The 18,118-nt window shown below is 41.1% G+C and overlaps 1 protein-coding gene across 2 annotated transcripts in view; it reads right to left on the reverse strand.

The window, feature by feature from the left end:
* Window positions 1–18,118, reverse strand: part of LOC126297598 (structural maintenance of chromosomes protein 4-like) — a 242,578-nt gene that overhangs the window by 146,684 nt on the left and 77,776 nt on the right. For both annotated transcript variants that reach the window (XM_049988578.1, XM_049988579.1), the window contains exons 6-7: window positions 5,330–5,470; window positions 5,104–5,254 (exon numbers count right to left, since the gene is read on the reverse strand). In XM_049988578.1, the coding sequence (XP_049844535.1) occupies window positions 5,104–5,254; window positions 5,330–5,470 (292 nt within the window). The remainder of the gene's footprint in view (window positions 1–5,103; window positions 5,255–5,329; window positions 5,471–18,118) is intronic.

Here is an 18,118-nt window from a genome sequence, read left to right on the forward strand (position 1 = left end):
AATTAAGATGACACTGATAACATGTTTCTTTTGGAGGAAATTGAGTAGGGTCAGGTTATCAAATGTGGAGTAATACCTTCTGAGCCCGCAGTGGGAGCAACTTGGTAGGGACCTGGTTTCAAGAACCCACTAGATTCCAGCTGATCTTACACTCCAGGATCTTTCCTAAGCAGCTTGGGAGACTAATGCTGTAACTACCAGGATCAGTCCAATACTTCCCCATCTTTAAAATTGGGGATTAAAATATATTCTTTCCATGAAATGGGGGAGTCTCCAGTCATCCAAATTTCATTAAAGAGCTGGAGGAGGACTTCCTCCAGAGTGTTTGGATGTGGTGTATATTCTTAGGTTGTGACCGGGGTAGTATCACGCACTACTTGCAATGCAGAATCCAACTTCCACAGAGAAGGGCAGGTTGTATTCCTCAGTTTGTGGGACAGAAACAAACCAACACTCTCCTGTGGCTCCAGATAGTGGCAACAAGCTGGAACCCTTGCTACAATTGCCCGTAATCGTCTTATATGCTTGAGCCATTGTCAGAGTAACATCTCTGATGTTATGAGACACCTTTGCTCTTTTACAACTGCTATTGGCAGCCCTGAGTTCTGCCTTGAGATCCTCCTGACATTTCTGAAATAACCTCAGAAAAAAACAGGCCTCTTCAAAGAAGTGTATGAGGCAAGGAAGAGTTGAGTAAGCTGACACTGTAGGTGACCTCCAATGAAATATTGGTTCTACTACATTCATTATTGTCAGATATTACCACTGTGGTATGTCTTATTTCACAGGTACTTTGTGATTTTTCTTTTGAGAAATACATGAGAACATAACATACAAACCGCCAATGACTGCCACTAGTTTCTTATTGTTATTGTCCAAATTTTCTAATACATAAATACTTTCAAATGTCGAAATGTACTAGAATAAATAAAATGCTCATAAAACACTGTACTGTACCATGTACTTGCAGCGAGACCATTGTAATTCCTGAAATCCATTGCCCATGCCCTTTAAGCCTGTAGAGGAGCAACGCAGTCCTGGGTCTGTGGATAAACCACGAAAATCCGCCATACTACACCACACACAGACAAACCCAGCCCGAAGACAGATCAGTAAGACGAGATCCGATGTGCAGGGCCTGCACATTAGTTGGGAACAATGTGCTTCAGATCAGCAGGCCTGATCCATTAGAGATACCTGCAGTAAGGACCTCCAGTTTTGGCCCGTCATGGAAATCCACTTGTGTGGCCAACTATTCATGCATTACTGACAGCATGTTAATGAAATGTGACTGCAGTGATCAATCCATGCAACAGATAACTTGCACAAATACTCCGAGAATCAATACTAATGAAGATAGGTAGCAACTCACCATAAAGATGATCGCTGAGCCACAGACAGGAATGTAGAAAAGGCAATTACACACTCAGAACTAAATTTTTGGCCACAGAAAATGAGAACACATGCACATTCACACAATCACTCAGACACAACCCATACACAGCTGACTGCCGTCTCCAGTCACTATGTCTACAATCTCTGAGAATCAGATCCAAACAAACCAATCCCCACATCTCCCTGCCTCTCGTTGGCAGCTGCTATGCTAGGGCAAAAAGTGGTGACAGCAGTAATTACAAGCTGAGGGCAGTGGTAGGAAGGGAAGATGCAGTGAGAATAAGAGTATGGAAGCGGCTCATGTACTCAGCTACGCCCAACCAGCAACAATGCATAACAACTCAGTATACGAACTATTTCATTTACTGAGACAAAAATGAGATTTTCCAATGTTTTTCAAATTCCCTGATATGTTTGGGGTTTCCTGATATTCCCTGATTTCCAGAACATGTGGCAATCCTGAAGCTATTATGTCCTCATTAGTCAGACAAGCCAGGATGTGCAGAGAATAATTTTTGACCCAAATGTTGAGACGCTTTGTCCACTCACTCTCTCTTTGAGGATGCTGAGGAATGGGGATGCTGAGAGGCACTCTGCTTTTGGGGGCGACTTCTCATTGCTTTCTGCGAAAATCTTGCTCATCTCTTCTGTTGTAGCTGCCTGGATTGCTACGCCTTTACTCTCTGTGCTTTGGCACACACAGCTGCAACTACAGGTGCTGGTGGCTGATAGTGCAGGGGATGTCTTCCACATCAAAGCAGCCACTATGAGAACAGGTTTCTGCATGAAGAAAGCAGATCAGGTGGCAAATGCGGTGTTTTGTCACCTTACATTATTTTTTTGCTTCTGCTTGTCAGTTATTTCCTGAATTTCACATTCCTCAACAAAAACGGGGCGGCCTGGGCTCCAGACTAGGTGGCTCCCAGAGCAAATAATGAATATTGTTGGAGAAGGGCAATCTGTCTCAGAGTCATGTGCTATCTTTCCACAAACCACACAGGTCACTTAACCTCCAAAACTCAGTATTGTAGGGCCAAATCACTGGCAAGATAGGGTAAATAAATTTGGACCGGAGAACAGAGTTCCAGTGTACAAAGAAACACTGCAGAGGAAAGGAATACAGTACTAACCTGGCTGTATCAGATGTTTAAAGGGATCACCATTCATTTCTTGGCACTTTTGGGCCCTGGCCAGCAAGCTGCTGAAGGCAGATTGATGCTGGACTGATGAAATTGCTGAAATCTCATCCAAAATGTTCTTGAAAGACTAAGAGTGTCGTCGTGATACACCTTACACGTAAGAGCTCCCCACACAAAGTAATTGCACACTGACAGATCAGATGACCTGGGTGGCCAGCTATAGAACCCTGTCAGGCATGAAGCTTGTGTAAATGTACTCCAAGGTGTGGCCCACTGTATGAGCAATTGATCCACCCTGTTGGAAGTAACTGCTGGCCTTTTCCTCCTCCATTAATGCTGCCACAGTTTCAAAATGTTGCCAATGTAACACGCCAAAGTCAGCATCTGATGAAAGAAGATGGAACCAATAATGTGGTATGCAGACACTGCACACTAAACCCCTGCCTTCTAGTCATGCAATGGTGTTTCGTGGAAGTTATGTGGATTCTCCACTATCCAGAACCAGTGATTCTGTGGGTGGACATAACCACTCGGATGAAACCATGCTTCATCAGACAAAGAACAGATCCACATCCACACCACTCACTGTTATCTCAGTGAATGGCCAATCTCAAAACTGGAGATGCTGAGGAGCATCTGCTGATTTTAATGCATGACAACAGACACTTGATAGGGATTTATGTGCAGGTCTAACTGGAGCATTTGTCCTTATGATCAACATGATATGCCAGTCTCGGCATCAGGTTGATTTGACAGGATTCTGAAGTACTTTCTGCTGAATTGCAGCCACATTTTCTGGTGTGTGCGCACATTTTGGAATATCTAAGGCCACTTTCTGGCAATGCATTGCAAGGCACTCTTTTCTGGCATTTTGACACCCTTAAGCTTCTCAGCAAACAACTGAACATACTGTTTCAACGACTTTGTTGTCACATAATTTTGCACAATGAACACCCGCATGTGGTTAGGTACGTAAGGGGTAACCCTAAGGCACAGGAACCCAGCCCTAGGGCATGAAGGTGGTGGTCTTCAATTTCTCCATTATTCCTTTGTGACTTTTGCTCCACACCCACCGTCCCCTGTGATGCCCATTCATGTTTTAGCTCTGTTACATCCATGCCCATAATATCATGGTATGTGACCACACCTCTGCTTGAGTTGAAGGAGTTATCCAACTGAACAATTATGTCAGTCACCCAATTTTTCTGACTTCCTAAGGAGTACCACCTGCTTCACCCTTTTATCTCAACCAATAAGGAACCATTACATAACTGCTTAATGGACTAAGGTACCAGCAAGTCCTTCTAAGCCTTTATGAATGTAGAAGAGGGACACACTCAAATGCCCCCTCAATCATTACCACTACAAACATTTTGATTTAAAATTTCTTTAGTGTTGTTGCTGAACACTATTTGATTATCGGGATGCCTTGCTTTATCATTCACTTGGATGAGTGGGTGCAAATACTCCCAGATGGTAAACCCATCATGCTGGGAACTGAATTTAATTTTGAGAGTTCCATCTCAGTCTCACAAGCAGCTGGTAAATAAGGGTCCACACAGAGCCTCTCTTGCCTGAGTAAGCCTTATAGAATTAGTATCCCCAGAGGCCACCTGCCAATGACCGTTCCACCCCAACAGCCATGCATCTCAGCACATAGCACAACTTAAGATTGAGGTTTCTTATCGTTTATACTGTTCTCATGATCCACACGGTTAAGACAAGTTATCCAGTCCCTGTGACTCATTCCACCACTGCACCACACAGTGGTTGCTGAAGCAGACCCAGAGTTTACAATGGCAGACTGACAGCATTCACCAGTCTACAGCTCAGGAAGCGTGAGGTCACCAAGCGCATACACAATGAATGCTAAGCCCTGAGAGCTAAATAAAAAAATCTTTCAGTATTTAAGATATAATATACCCACAAACAAAGCATCATCCGAACAATGTCATTTTACAACTGTGAAACGAAAATACAAAATTTCATTAGTAGTATTCTATAGAACGTAAATATGTGAGCGATGTTACCAACATAGTACATGAAAGAACTTACAGTCCAACATGATTTGTGGACATCACTCTTAGAAGTAAGTGTAATACCACAATATCTTAGTACCATTTCATAAGACACAGAATAAAATGACTGACGTGTAATGTCAACAGGACGTGTAATGTCAACAGGACGTGTAAGCCAAAACAAGCTTGTCACAAACTCATGTAATCAGCAATAAACAAACAATTCAAAGCTAATTTTGTCAAAAGTAAATAAGATTTCATAATTGACTATCATTCCACACACTGACCAACATATTTAAATAAAACACATGTATCTGGTTGTGGGAAACGGGAGAGGGGGTTGAGGGAATGAAGCAGGCAGGGATGAGGTGCTAGTCCTGTGTCCATGCACCTCACCTAACTTAAAAATTATTTTGCCACAGGTACTTACAAAATGGATGAAAAATAGAACCAGTAGTTCTAGTTCTCTCTGAAAATAATTGTACAATATTTCAAATGCACACTAAGTCAATCCAGTCTTTCCAAAACTGAATTAGTTTTCCAAAAAGTACCTTTTTCTTCTCATCTGCAAGTAATTCATTGGTTCTCGAAATAGTCTTCTTAGACACATCAACTTCTGTTTGGAGGCTGGCGTCCTCATTATTGTATGCCTGAAACTGGGCATTTAATTTGTCCTTCTCGGCAATAAGCTTATCTCTCTCTCTGTAAAATGAAATAATCAAATGAATAATGTATGTTAACATACAATGTATTAAATGTACATTGTATAATACATACTGGTTTAATCCCTGGATTTGTTCTTTCACCTTCTTCTTCTGAAGCTGTATTTCTTTGACTTCTTCTCCTTTCTCCTTCAATTTACTTTGGAGTTCAGCCTTCTCCTGTTCCTTTATATCAATCAGCTGCTGATTCTCTTTCCTAAATGACAGAAGTGATCCACAAAGTAAGATCTGTTGTCCCATATAGGATTTAGACACACTTTCCTATAACTTCAATCTTCTTACTCTATTGTTATGCAGGAGGAAAACAAGAAATACAGAAACACAAGAAATACATGCTTGAACTTAAATACTGATGCTTGCGAAGCCTGCCGGTCACACACTTATTTGACCACAAATGAAGCCCGTCAGTGTAAATACATTGCAAGTACAGGTGTCCATAACTAATGTTCCAGTTTCAAAATTCTGTAGAGAAAGAAGAACTGCTCAGAATGATATCAAATTTGAACAGCATAATATTGACATCAGGGAGGGAAGCAGGCAGGCAGGCAGAAGGGAAGGGGGAAGTGTGACATAAATGGAGTCTGCAACAAATACCAGATGCATATCAATACAATGGCTACGGTTTGAGTTGCACATTAGATCACCCATACTGTTCAAAGTGTTCAAAGTTCGGCAGTCTACACTTGTGGCACTGCTAAGTAATACCATCCACCACAACGAAGTCGTACCACATCTGATGCGGAAAAAAATTGTTTTAAATAGTCCTGAGGCCAGAAACTGCATAAAAAGAAAAATGACATCTGTTTCTAATTATTGTGGGACTGGCACAAGCAATGTTCAGTATGCTGTCCACCACTTTCTGTCAAGTTTCAACTGAGAAACAGCATGTCCACAACAGTTCATAGTGTCCCAGGGGTCACACTGGGATTGCACTGCACAATGTGTGCGTTGAACTCAGCTATGTTCTCAATTACAGCACTGAACATATTATCTGGATAACCCCACAGCCCTAAGTCACACGGGTTAAGATCAGACCAGGCTGTAGGGAAATGACGGTTGATAATTCTAGCATTTCCAACATGCCTCTGCAGCAGCTGCTTCACCAGCTGTACAGTGTTCAAAGAAGCCCTGTCTTTAATAAAAATGATCCTATTCATAGATCCATGCTGCTGAAAGGTTGGAATGACATTGGTGTACAAAAGATTCTCAGAGCATTTACCAGTGACTGTGCAAGTAACAGGACCCGCAGAACTCATTTCCTCGAAAAAATACTACCCTATGATAATGCTATCAACCCACACCACACCATCACCTTCGCAGAATGAAGCAAAACTGGTTAATGTGCCTGAAAATTTTCCACTGTCCATGTTTTGTAATTTGCATAATGGCATGCCCTTTTGAGATGGAAATGGTCATCTGTCACAGAATGTTCCAGTGCCATTCACTGTCCACTTCCATGTGAGCAAGAAATTCCAGAGCACATGTCTGTCTTGCTGGCAGGTCAGCAGGAAGCAACTTCTGAACATGGGCAATTTTGTATGGATAGCAATACAGCATATTATGAAGGATTTTATGCACAGTGCTCTCAGACACGTCCAACATTTGAGCAATATCCTGTGCACCACATGTTCAAACACCACCACTCAGTCCTTTCTGCAATGCTGTGGCCAAATCTTTGACAGACATCAGATCAGCTGCTGTTCTTGCTCTGCCATACTGCACTTCGAAAGAACCTGCCTTGTCAAATTTTGTAATCATTCTTTCCAGCCCCTTTGTAGACATTGAACTTTCTCATACCCTTGAGTGGCTGGAGCTTCTGGAGGGCTACTGGTCCCAATGATGGGGACAGCAGCTGGTTCGGATAATCAAAATTTCAGATAAACCGAAATTCCTGTTTTCATGCGTACAAAACCTCAAATTGCGTCAATACTGCGAAATATGACTGTAAACGTTGTATAGGGTACATAGAATGTTATTGATATGGTTGTGAATACGCCTGCATGGTTTTGACTGAAAAAATTGTGTTGACGTGTTAAAAAAGGCACCATAGTATGATTGAAACCTCCAAGTTTTTAAATGCTGAATAACAAAGCTCATTTATTTTGCATTGTTACAGAAAAAACCCCACCTTATTTGGCAGCAGGAAAAACAGGAGTTTTAATTTTATTGCTTACTCTTTTGAATAAAAAATAACTTACTGTACAAAATTATGAAACAAATCTAGAGATTAAAGTAAAAAAAGCTTTTTACTTATGGACATTGAAGTTCTAGGACATTTCATTAGAATTTATCTTTTTGGTAAAAAAGTAATGGTTTTTTATTTTTTGGCTTGAGAAACTTTTGTTGCGGCAATGTATCTCCAACACTGGAAACAAACTATTTCGGGAAAAGTTGCCTCCTCCTAATGTACTCCAGGGCAGTTTAGATCGCTGTGTGAGGAACCTTTTTCTCTGCCTCGTCATCACACACACATTCTTTTGACGCTTTCTGATTTGTCGCAATTTGGACGATTTCTTCCTTAGTCAGATCAAAAATTTCTTTTTCCATTCACTCTCCAACGTCTTCAAAGTTCATGTCTCCACAACTCGGTAGCTTCTCCAGTACATTCACTGAAATTATGTCATTTTCATCTGTTTCTTACATGTCATCTTTAGTTTCGGTGTTGCCGCCTCCTTTTCACCACTGACGAGTTGCCTTATCATCTGAGAGTTATTTTCCAAGACAAAATGAGATAAATTGGAGGCGTTAGATTCCAGGCATCACCAATCCAATGAATGACACTTAAAACATTTATTTTTTTAAAGAGCTTCCACAAAATCTTCACCATCAATCACACTGGTGAGTATTCCAGCAGCTTGCACTCTGTAATTTTTTTTATTGCATCAACACCACCTTGGTCCATCGTTTGATATAGACGTGACTTTGGTGGTAGAAACAACTTTGATATCCTTATCTTGTAGATCATCTGTCTAAGGAGCAGTGTTGTCCACAAGAAGTAGCGCTTTTCAAGGAAGTCCATTTTCCTCCATGTATTTTTCTACAGCAGAAACACACACTGCCTGGAACCACTCTTTGAAGATGGCACCATTCATCCATGCATTAGACAGGTTCGTGTACCACAATGGCAGAGGTATATAGGTATATATTCTTGTTTAGAGGCAAGGGTTTTTGTTGGAAACATTTTGTAATTCAACCCGGTTTCATCACAGTTGTAAAGCTGATCATTACTCTAGCCTCCTTTGTTGATTGTGTGCAGTTTTTTCTTAAAATCAGCAATAGCGGCTTCATCCCCAGATAATGATTGCTGCTGATGACAATTTCACAAATGCCATGCTACTTCTTGAACCAATCCAGCCAGTCATCACTTCCAAGGAATTCTTTCCCCTTTCCTTTAAATAGCTCACAAATCAACGCTTTTTGACAAGGTAGAGGACCTGAAACTGGCACACCTTTGGCTCTTATTTGTTCGTGCCAGAAAAGTAGGGCCTCTTCTAACTGAGGATATACAACTTTTCTCGTTTTTTCAAGATTTCACAGCACTGCCTGACACTTGGATGGAACAAAATTTTTCAATTTCTGACCTATTTGCCTTCTAATCAGTAATTTTACTCCTACCAGCATTAAAATCTGCAGCAACTTTTATGGGTGGCTCACCAGCATCAATTCTCTGCGAAGTGCAAAGCTTCTGTTTCAACAAGATGACTTTTTGTTACGCACCCATACAGCATTTTTTTTACAGACACTCTACTGATTCTTTTTTGGATTTTGGTCACTTATCACTGGACATTTTCAAGCACGTAGCACGAGCAAAAAATTTTGAATCGAAAACACACAGACTCACGACTTGACAATACTCAGGATGCACTAGACAAAGCTTTTGACTTTCGAAACCAGGCTGTGGCAGCCATTGAATGAAAACATTTGATACATCTATCCCTCTACCCTGTCCTAACCGGGCCAACACAGCAACACAACAGTGTGTTGTACATTCACTGTTAAATTGTTAAATGCTCAACTTCGTCTGATGTATCAACAACAGGTGGAAAGTGTTTGTCGCCGCACTCTCATTGTCTGTTTCGACAGGGCTACATCGTGCTGTTTGTACTGTACTTCCAAGGCGTTCCAATAGATCGCAATGGCATGAAACCACCCAATACAAGCAAGAAATAGCTGAAACTTCAATCAACAAATACATGAATTGATGACATTCGGACTTGACACGCAGCAGTGAACTGATTAGCAGTAGACTTCCGAAAAACACCAGTGAATGCATGGCTCCAGGCGCAGACAAATTTAAACTTGTCTACTGTCAGTCTAGCTAGCCAAAAGCGTAGCTGCGCAATGTGTCTGACAGCTCCAATGATAGTCATGAAAATTAGAAAGATCTGTTCAGATAAAGCGGATTTTGAATAAACGCAATTCGGGTACATGGAAGTTTACTGTAGTTATGTTGAGTGTGTGTGACGCAAACTGAGGCACAGCCATGTGCTACATATCTGTTAGTGCACATATTCTGACGCAGTGCATCTATTCGTCAAATTTTCATAATTTTTTGTTCCATGTCTTTTCACCCTGTGTCAATAACAGTTTTGTTCAAATTTGACATCACTCTGATCAGTGGTTCTCTTCTGCGGTGTTTTCAAACTGGAACTTCAATTAAGGACACATTGTAGTTGCGACTCCATTCAAATGTGGGCAAGTTGTTGAAGCTCATATGGTGGATAATTCCATAACCAAGGTAGTCTTAAATGTATGGTGTTTCAAGAGGCACTGTAACGACGATTTATACTACATACAGAGAAAGTGGAAAAACATCAGCTGCAAAGTGGCAGGATGGGTGAAAGTGTGTGTGTGTGGAGTAATCAGGCAGTCATTGAAGTGCAATGTGATGAAAAATAAGACGACAGTTGCAAAATTCAATGCAGAACTGAATGTTACACTCATGAACCCAGTCAGGACTAAAACAAGGAAGCTCCATAAACAGGGAATTGCAGTGCGAGAGGGAATTTCAAAACCCTTCAGCAGCAGAAATGCACGTAATAGGAAAACATGGTGAGGAAACCATGAAACCTGGATTATGGAGCAATAGAAGAATGTTAACTGTGTCTTGTTTCACACTGTTTCCAACTTCTGGCTGAGTGAGATATGGCAGAGATTCAGTGATTTGGGCAGCCACAGCATGGTATTCCACAGGCCCCATCTTTACCTCCTCAAGTTCACATTAGTGCCAATGATTATGTGACGATTCTGGCAGTACAACTTTTATTCCCCCAATGGTGATGCTGTGTTCCAACATGATGGATGGCTGGATATGGGCGCTCAACAGTGTAGTCTTTAGCGCCCGAACGGAAACAACAACGGACGAGTGTCACTAAAATGCAGCAAGTGCTAGAATCGGACTAAAATTAAAAGTGAAAGGCTACACACACAGTTTGCATGTCAACAGTTGCAAAGTGGAATGCAGCACAAAGAGGGTAACTGCAAGAGAACGTAGGTGAAACTGTTACAATGAAGCACATAGCACATGTTTGGAACTGGCCTATTTCAAGTATAAAAAGGAGTGGTAAGCCACTCAGCATCACACTAAAAATTCCAACCTAAAATTTTTGGCTGAAGCCCAGAAACATCACAGTACCTTAAAACTTTCTTGACACTCGCCTCGTCATCGGCTAGACTCGAGGGCAGATCCCCACTAATATTAACTTCCGCCCTGATAGAACGATATAAATCACACTCAACTAAAATATGGCGTACAGTGATTCATACGCCACAGTCATCACACAGTGGGGGTTCCTCTCGCCGTAGTAAGAAGGCATGCGTAAGAGGACAGTGTCCTATGCGAAGACGTGTAAGGGTCACTTCGTCACACCTAGGCAACCGGCAGGAGGAACACCACGGCTGGATGGTGGGTTTCACCAGTCGCAGCTTATTTTCCCTCACTGCCAGCCATTCCTCCTCCCATAATTGCATACACTGCCGCCGCAGCACAGAAACAATACCTTGCAAAAGAATAGAACATTGTGTCACCTCCGGTAATCTGCAGGCGTCCTTGGCAGCTCTATCAGCTTGTTCATTTCCCCGTATGCCCACATGCCCTGGCACCCAGCAAAAGGACACTTGCTTGCCCTGTCATTTGATGATGTACAGTTGGTCGTAAATCAGCTGTTTCAACTTCTCCGCTGGGTACAGATTCTGCAGTGACTGTAATGCACTCATTGAGTCAGAGCAAATTAGAAAGTTTTTGCCCCAAGTACACCGTATCTGCTCCAATGCCTTCAGGATCGCGTGAAGTTCTGCAGAAAAAAAACAGTGTATTCCTGGGGAAGGCAAATCCTGATGACACGTTCGGGGAACACTACTGAGCAGCCAAGAAAATCCCCCTGTTGGGATCCATCAGTGTATACTACTGTAAAATCATGATGCCTATCTAAAATGTTAAAAAATACAGATTTGAAAGTAAAATCTGATGTACCGTCTTTCTTAAAATTTACCAAATCTAAAATCAGTCTGGACCTCTGGAGGAGCCAAGGTGGATATCTGCTCCAACCTCAACATGAAACATTAAAACCGGCCACACCCATCTCTAAAATTCAATCCTTTGCACGAATCCCATAGAGCCTTGTTGCCGGTTGCAAAAAAGCCTTTCCAGTGGAGGCCGAGCAACAGTGTCGTATGCATAGGGCCCCCTGTTCACACAGCTCCCATCATCCAGGACTGGTTTTGTGAAACAGAACTGCTGCATCTCCCCTGGCCACTGGTCACCAGGTCTCATTATTACTGAGCCTTTGTGATGATCTACAGAGAGGGTGTGTGACTGCTATTCACCGCCGCCGCCACCGCATGCTATTTTTCAGGAAGAATGGTGTAATATGATCCTGTATAGGACCTATATTTATATCTTCCAAAATGACTGGAAGCTGTTTTGACTGCCAACAGTTTTCCTACACCATGGCGTAGAGATAGAGAGATAGAGAGATAGAGAGATAGAGAGATAGAGAGATAGAGAGATAGAGAGATAGAGAGATAGAGAGATAGAGAGATAGAGAGATAGAGAGATAGAGAGATAGAGAGATAGAGAGATAGAGAGATAGAGAGATAGAGAGATAGAGACAGAGATAGAGAGATAGAGATAGAGAGATAGAGATAGAGATAGAGATAGAGACAGAGATAGAGACAGAGATAGACAGAGATAGACAGAGATAGACAGAGATAGACAGAGATAGACAGAGATAGACAGAGATAGACAGAGATAGACAGATATAGAGATAGACAGATATAGAGATAGACAGATATAGAGATAGACAGATATAGAGATAGACAGATATAGAGATAGATAGATATAGAGATAGATAGAGATAGATAGAGATAGATAGAGATAGATAGAGATAGAGATAGAGATAGATAGAGATAGAGATAGATAGAGATAGAGATAGATAGAGATAGAGATAGAGATAGAGATAGAGATAGAGATAGATAGAGATAGATAGAGATAGAGAGAGATAGAGAGAGATAGAGATAGATAGAGATAGATAGAGATAGATAGAGATAGATAGAGATAGATAGAGATAGAGATAGATATAGAGATATGATTCCACAGTTTGTATTTTGTAGTACCTCCTGCCATTACATTTCCACTGATTTTTCAACTTTGTTGCTCAGGATACTGCCTCTTCCAATTTGCTACCAGTTTTTATTTGGGAATCAATGTTCAACAACTGATCTGGTCCAATGTGTCTGCTAGACAAAGGTCTGCAGCATGCAACCCTTCACTGAGTATTTTCCAACCATTTCTTTAACCTTGCTCATTCCCTTTGTACACCTGCATCATGCTGGTATGCAAACTTTACCATTATTCCCTCTGCTGCTCTTTGTAACTGTCCCATATCCCTGAAGGTAGCCCCCATATATTTTCTCAGTGACTGGCTACGTGCTAACCAGTGTTAATTGTGCAGTTTCTTTTGCAGTCTGCAAAAGTCACCCCTGTTTTCTAACACAGCATCCTCATTTGCATGATATGGAGACTTCGCTCAATGGTTTTTGGCACTGGCCAAAATTCTGCCACATCATACCAGTGACTAACAGACTTGGTCTTCATAACTTTGAATGCAATTTTTCTGCTAGAACTACTGAGACTTTGCACCACTGCACCCATGATGCAGTGATTGACTGTGCACCACTTATCACCACCATTGTATACAGAAATCTCAGGCACTCTATTTGTATAATGCTACTTAATGTATGGATTAAGACATTTGAATTATTTTCAAGTATGTGGTCTTCCGGCCATTTATACACAAGTCACATTTCAGTTAAATGTTGCAAATTTCCTCAGAGTGCAACAGCAGGACCTACACCAGTAGCATAAAGCCGAATCCATGGTTCTTCATGGAAATCCCCCGTGATGGTGCCCATTATAAATCCCACAGGTGATGAAGTAGATCCAGTAGATCCCCAATTTACACCCTTATCATTGGGAAGGTTGCTAACAATCTCACTGGGGATTGCATTCAACTGTTTGTGTGTCAGTAGCAAGCTAACCCAGTCACTAAGTAACAGCAAAATCACAATCTCAAATGGTGGTGGGTGGTGGGCGGTGTGGGACAAAAAAGGCTTTCTCCAAATGAAGATACAGGGGTTCTTTTTCTCAAATTTTCTCTTACAAATTGTAAAAACTGCATCTTTGACACCACACCCCTTATAAAGCCACACAGATTAACTGACAGCTTAATAGTGTAAGAGTAGACATTCGATAATGTTGACAAACTGCCCAGTGGCATCTGTCTCTGGTTCTTTAGCCAATGTTTTGTTAGCACGAGTGGTTGACATTGTCACAACTTCAACACGAATTGTCAAATCACCACGAGTCAGAAAAGTGGGATGATTAATACACTTTTAATGCACACACGACAAATGGGTGAGGCTCAACACCACAGACATGAAATGCAACAGCTGGAAAGTCTTCTGAGGAGCAATGAGTACTCCAGATATATAAGAAGTGTCAAGGGATCGAACACTCAGTGAAGTGACATCAGAAGATGAAATGTCAGCTACAGCCTTTCTGCCATAAATTCCCAGGTGATAGGCAGAATCAGCCATATATTGTGCAAACATGAATAAAATGGCACATAAGGTATAATAGTGTCTCAGATCAGCAGATAGCAAGGGACCCACCTGCAATGTCAGGAATGCACAACATACCCTGTACAGGTGGAAAAGTATGTTGGAATTAGTGGATCATCAACACCAAGCTCATCATCAAACAAAAGAAACACTTCAGGTTGGGACATATGGAGAAATCGGCTAAGTGTGAGACTGACCACATAATAAAATTTACCAATAAAGAAGTTCTTGCTGTGTACAAGAGCTACCACAACAGCTTGTTCGGAGAAGCTACAGAAATTCACCCATATGACAACATCAAAAAGAGGAAAGCCTAAGGTGAACAGATCCTGCAGTCCCAAACCGCAGTGAATGTCTTGTCAATAACAAGGGGAGAACCACAGCGTTAATGACCATGGAAAAGCTGACTGATACTGGCACACCATGTACATATAACCTGCAGCCACAAGTTCGACTTCCACCTGTGACCAGCAAATGAGGGTGAAGCTTTGACCAATCTAGTCACTTGTGCTTGCTGAACATCATCAGTAAATCATCAAATATTGGCCACAGTACCTGAGGAAGTGACCACAGAAGCCTTAACAATTTTATATTCAATAATGTGATTGGAAATCTTCACGGGGTGGGATGTAGGCGCATAGCACAACAGCTGGAACTGTGTGCTGTATTGCCTTGCCTGGACGATCAGTAGGTATGTAGGCAATTTCAATTACATTACCAGCCATGGTCCTGCTTTCTATTTTTTCCTGTCCAGAAGTTTGCAGAAAGGTGATGAGATCCCGAGTCTTGTTTTATTTATCGTCCATCAGTACTCTTAAATGGTGATGCAGGCCATTGTCCCAGCACAGGTCAGTCTCTCTAGGATAGATAAAACAGTGAAAAGTTTTTGTACGTTTTTTAATGTCCTTGCAGGGACAAGGAAAAATTCCCCAGATTTTCATCAGTAAAAAATACACTTTTGGGTGAAAATCCATTTGTTCCATGTTAAGTGTCAGTACGCTTTCCCTCAGATCTGTGAACCGTATCAGTCTTTTGAATGGGTAATGTTTTGTTCACCAGTGTAATACTTACCAACGCTTTTGAAAACTAAACACTACAAACAAAAAATAGGTCACCCATGTCTGAAGTATCTTTGACGTTGGGCAACTTGTGTGCTGCATATTTTCATATTACGAAAGTACAAACTTGAATTCACTCAGACACAGCATATTAGTTTCCAAAACATTGGAATCTAGATTGAGATGCACTTTTGAAAGCTGATCATAGCCCGTGTCAAGTGATCTTGCCAGCCAATGACGGCAGTTATTCAGAGCATAAGACATATGGTGTAGTTATCAAACAGCAATTTTACTGTGAAGTAGTGTGAACACAAAGAGGAAAAGTTATCTGGTTTGAATTAATATACATAGTGTAGCTACAACAAAAGCTAAGCTTGTTACACTTTCTAATACATCACACAAATGTGCCAGTAAACTTTTAAATAATGATCTTCAAAGTGTTAAGTTTTAAATGAGAGTCAAGTGTTCTAAAGATTTAATACATTCATTGCACATTCTCACATGCAAATAATTCATCTTGCATGAAAGGAAATTTACTTTCAAATTAATACTTTTCAAACTGCCATTTGCAATATTTGCTCACGACCTGTTGGGACAGATTCGTTTCAGCAGTTGCCAGAGAGCCAGAAAACAGGCGTTAATGTGGGTGCTCAGCTATGACTATGTAGGAAGCCCATATTTTCGCACAGTTTCACAATGAAGTAGACCCAACTTGATATTAAGCTTCTCCTTGTGGTCATTGGGATGCAAATTTTCTTGGAGTACCAGTGCTGTATTATCTCATGTTTGGCTCTTCATTATGGCATACTGCCATACATGCCAGAAGGTGAAAATGTGCATTTGAAATTTTGAGCAGCTGAAACCTGGCCAATAGTGTGAAATAAAACACTTTGTTTCAAACAAAAGCTGCCTCTGCAGAAAAGATTAATAAAAGTCTATTTTCTTTAGCAAACTGACAAAAATAACTTCATTGTTCTGCACAGCTATTAATGCTCCACTGCCAAAACCATGAAAATAAAATCAGAAAACAAACTAATAAAGTATTTTAGCCTTCCGTAAATATGTTTATATATTTTAATTCAATTGCTAGCTCCTGACCATGGAGATCTGTTTAATCATTTGACACGAGAGTTGTGAATAAAGAGGGACAGTTGTTGTGACATCTTTCTCATTGCAAGCACTTTGTTGTTATGAAGTATCGCATCTCTTCATCCAAACACCTCCGACATTTTGCTGTTGACAGACGCTTGTGTGTGCACTGTGTTCCGTAGCTGTAAATGCTGCATTTTCTGTGCAACTTTTTTTCTCTCTCGTTTATGTTTTATTGCTGCAGTAGCAGGATACAGTAAAACTCAGAGTATCATTTCTTACCAGTTAAAATTACAAAAATTTAAGTGCAAAGTAAATCAATGAAAAATTCCCAGAGTACTACAAAATTCCTGGGTTTTTCCCACTTTTCTTCCAGCTGAAAGAATTCCTGTCCCCCACACTGATCGCAGAATACAGGGGCTTCCCTCATGGAGTGGCCAGCCATAGTCTCCACACAGAGGGTCCACTGTACAGTGAGAAGAGCTATGCCAAAATGCAAGCACCGAAAGCACTGAGTAGGTGGAGGGATGTAAGGCTTCACAACACACCTGTAGCAGATAAACTCAACCTTCCCCTCTAAAGCCAGAATGAAGGCACCAGTATTCGTGCAGTTGTCTTTGCAGCCCTTCTGCACATGTCAAACAAAATGAACACCACATTGCTCCAGATTAGCCCAGAGTTCATCTATTTGGAGGATAATGTCCCTATGAAAAATCACTCCCTGGACCATATTCAGAGACCGGTGAGGCGTAATACACACTCTGACATTCCCGAGACGATCACATGCATGAAGAGCTGTGGATTGGGTGGTAGAAGCAGCTTTGATCAACAGGGAGCCCAACTGCATCTTACTAAGAGACTGCATGTCACCAAACTTGTCCTACACATTCTCCACAAAAACAATGGCTTTGTGGCAGTGAATGTGTCCCCATCTGTCCTAGTACAGATGAGGTAATGAGAAAGTGTTTCATTCCAAGATGGTGAGCCTGGCCCTCCTGCCACGGTGTAACTAGGGAAGGGAAGGTTGCCGGGTCATACGAAGCAGTATTCAATGATCCTTCACTACTCCAAGAGATGACTGACTAAGAATGGCCTGGTGTAAATGATTAGGTGAAATTTGCATCTCTTCAAGAATGCACTGCAGATACTGAGAGATTGTTCTGGCAAAAATCTAAATTATTATTTTGATTACAATCCACAATTTCCATATAAATTTCACCCATTTGTTGGTACTACAGACATCTATTTTTAGATTACCACACAGGTATAACAGGCCTTTAGAATTTGATATTTTTGTGGCATACTGCAGCTTTGTCCAGAACTTACCTTTTATTCTCTCACCACAGCCCACCTAGGATGCACACTGACATTAAATAATCAGTAAATTGACTAACAGCAGTATCACCACCACACTGCAATGGCACAAAAATGCATACTGTTCGAAGTAAGTAGAATCTTCTACCTTATTTAAAATGAACTTCCTTATGGACATGTATTGAGAATAATAGGTGAAAAAACACAATGCAACTGAGAGCTACATTATGCTATGATACAAAAATATACTAAGAATTTTCCAT

This window comes from Schistocerca gregaria, chromosome X (genome assembly GCF_023897955.1).
Source record: "Schistocerca gregaria isolate iqSchGreg1 chromosome X, iqSchGreg1.2, whole genome shotgun sequence".
NCBI lineage: Eukaryota > Metazoa > Arthropoda > Insecta > Orthoptera > Acrididae > Schistocerca > Schistocerca gregaria.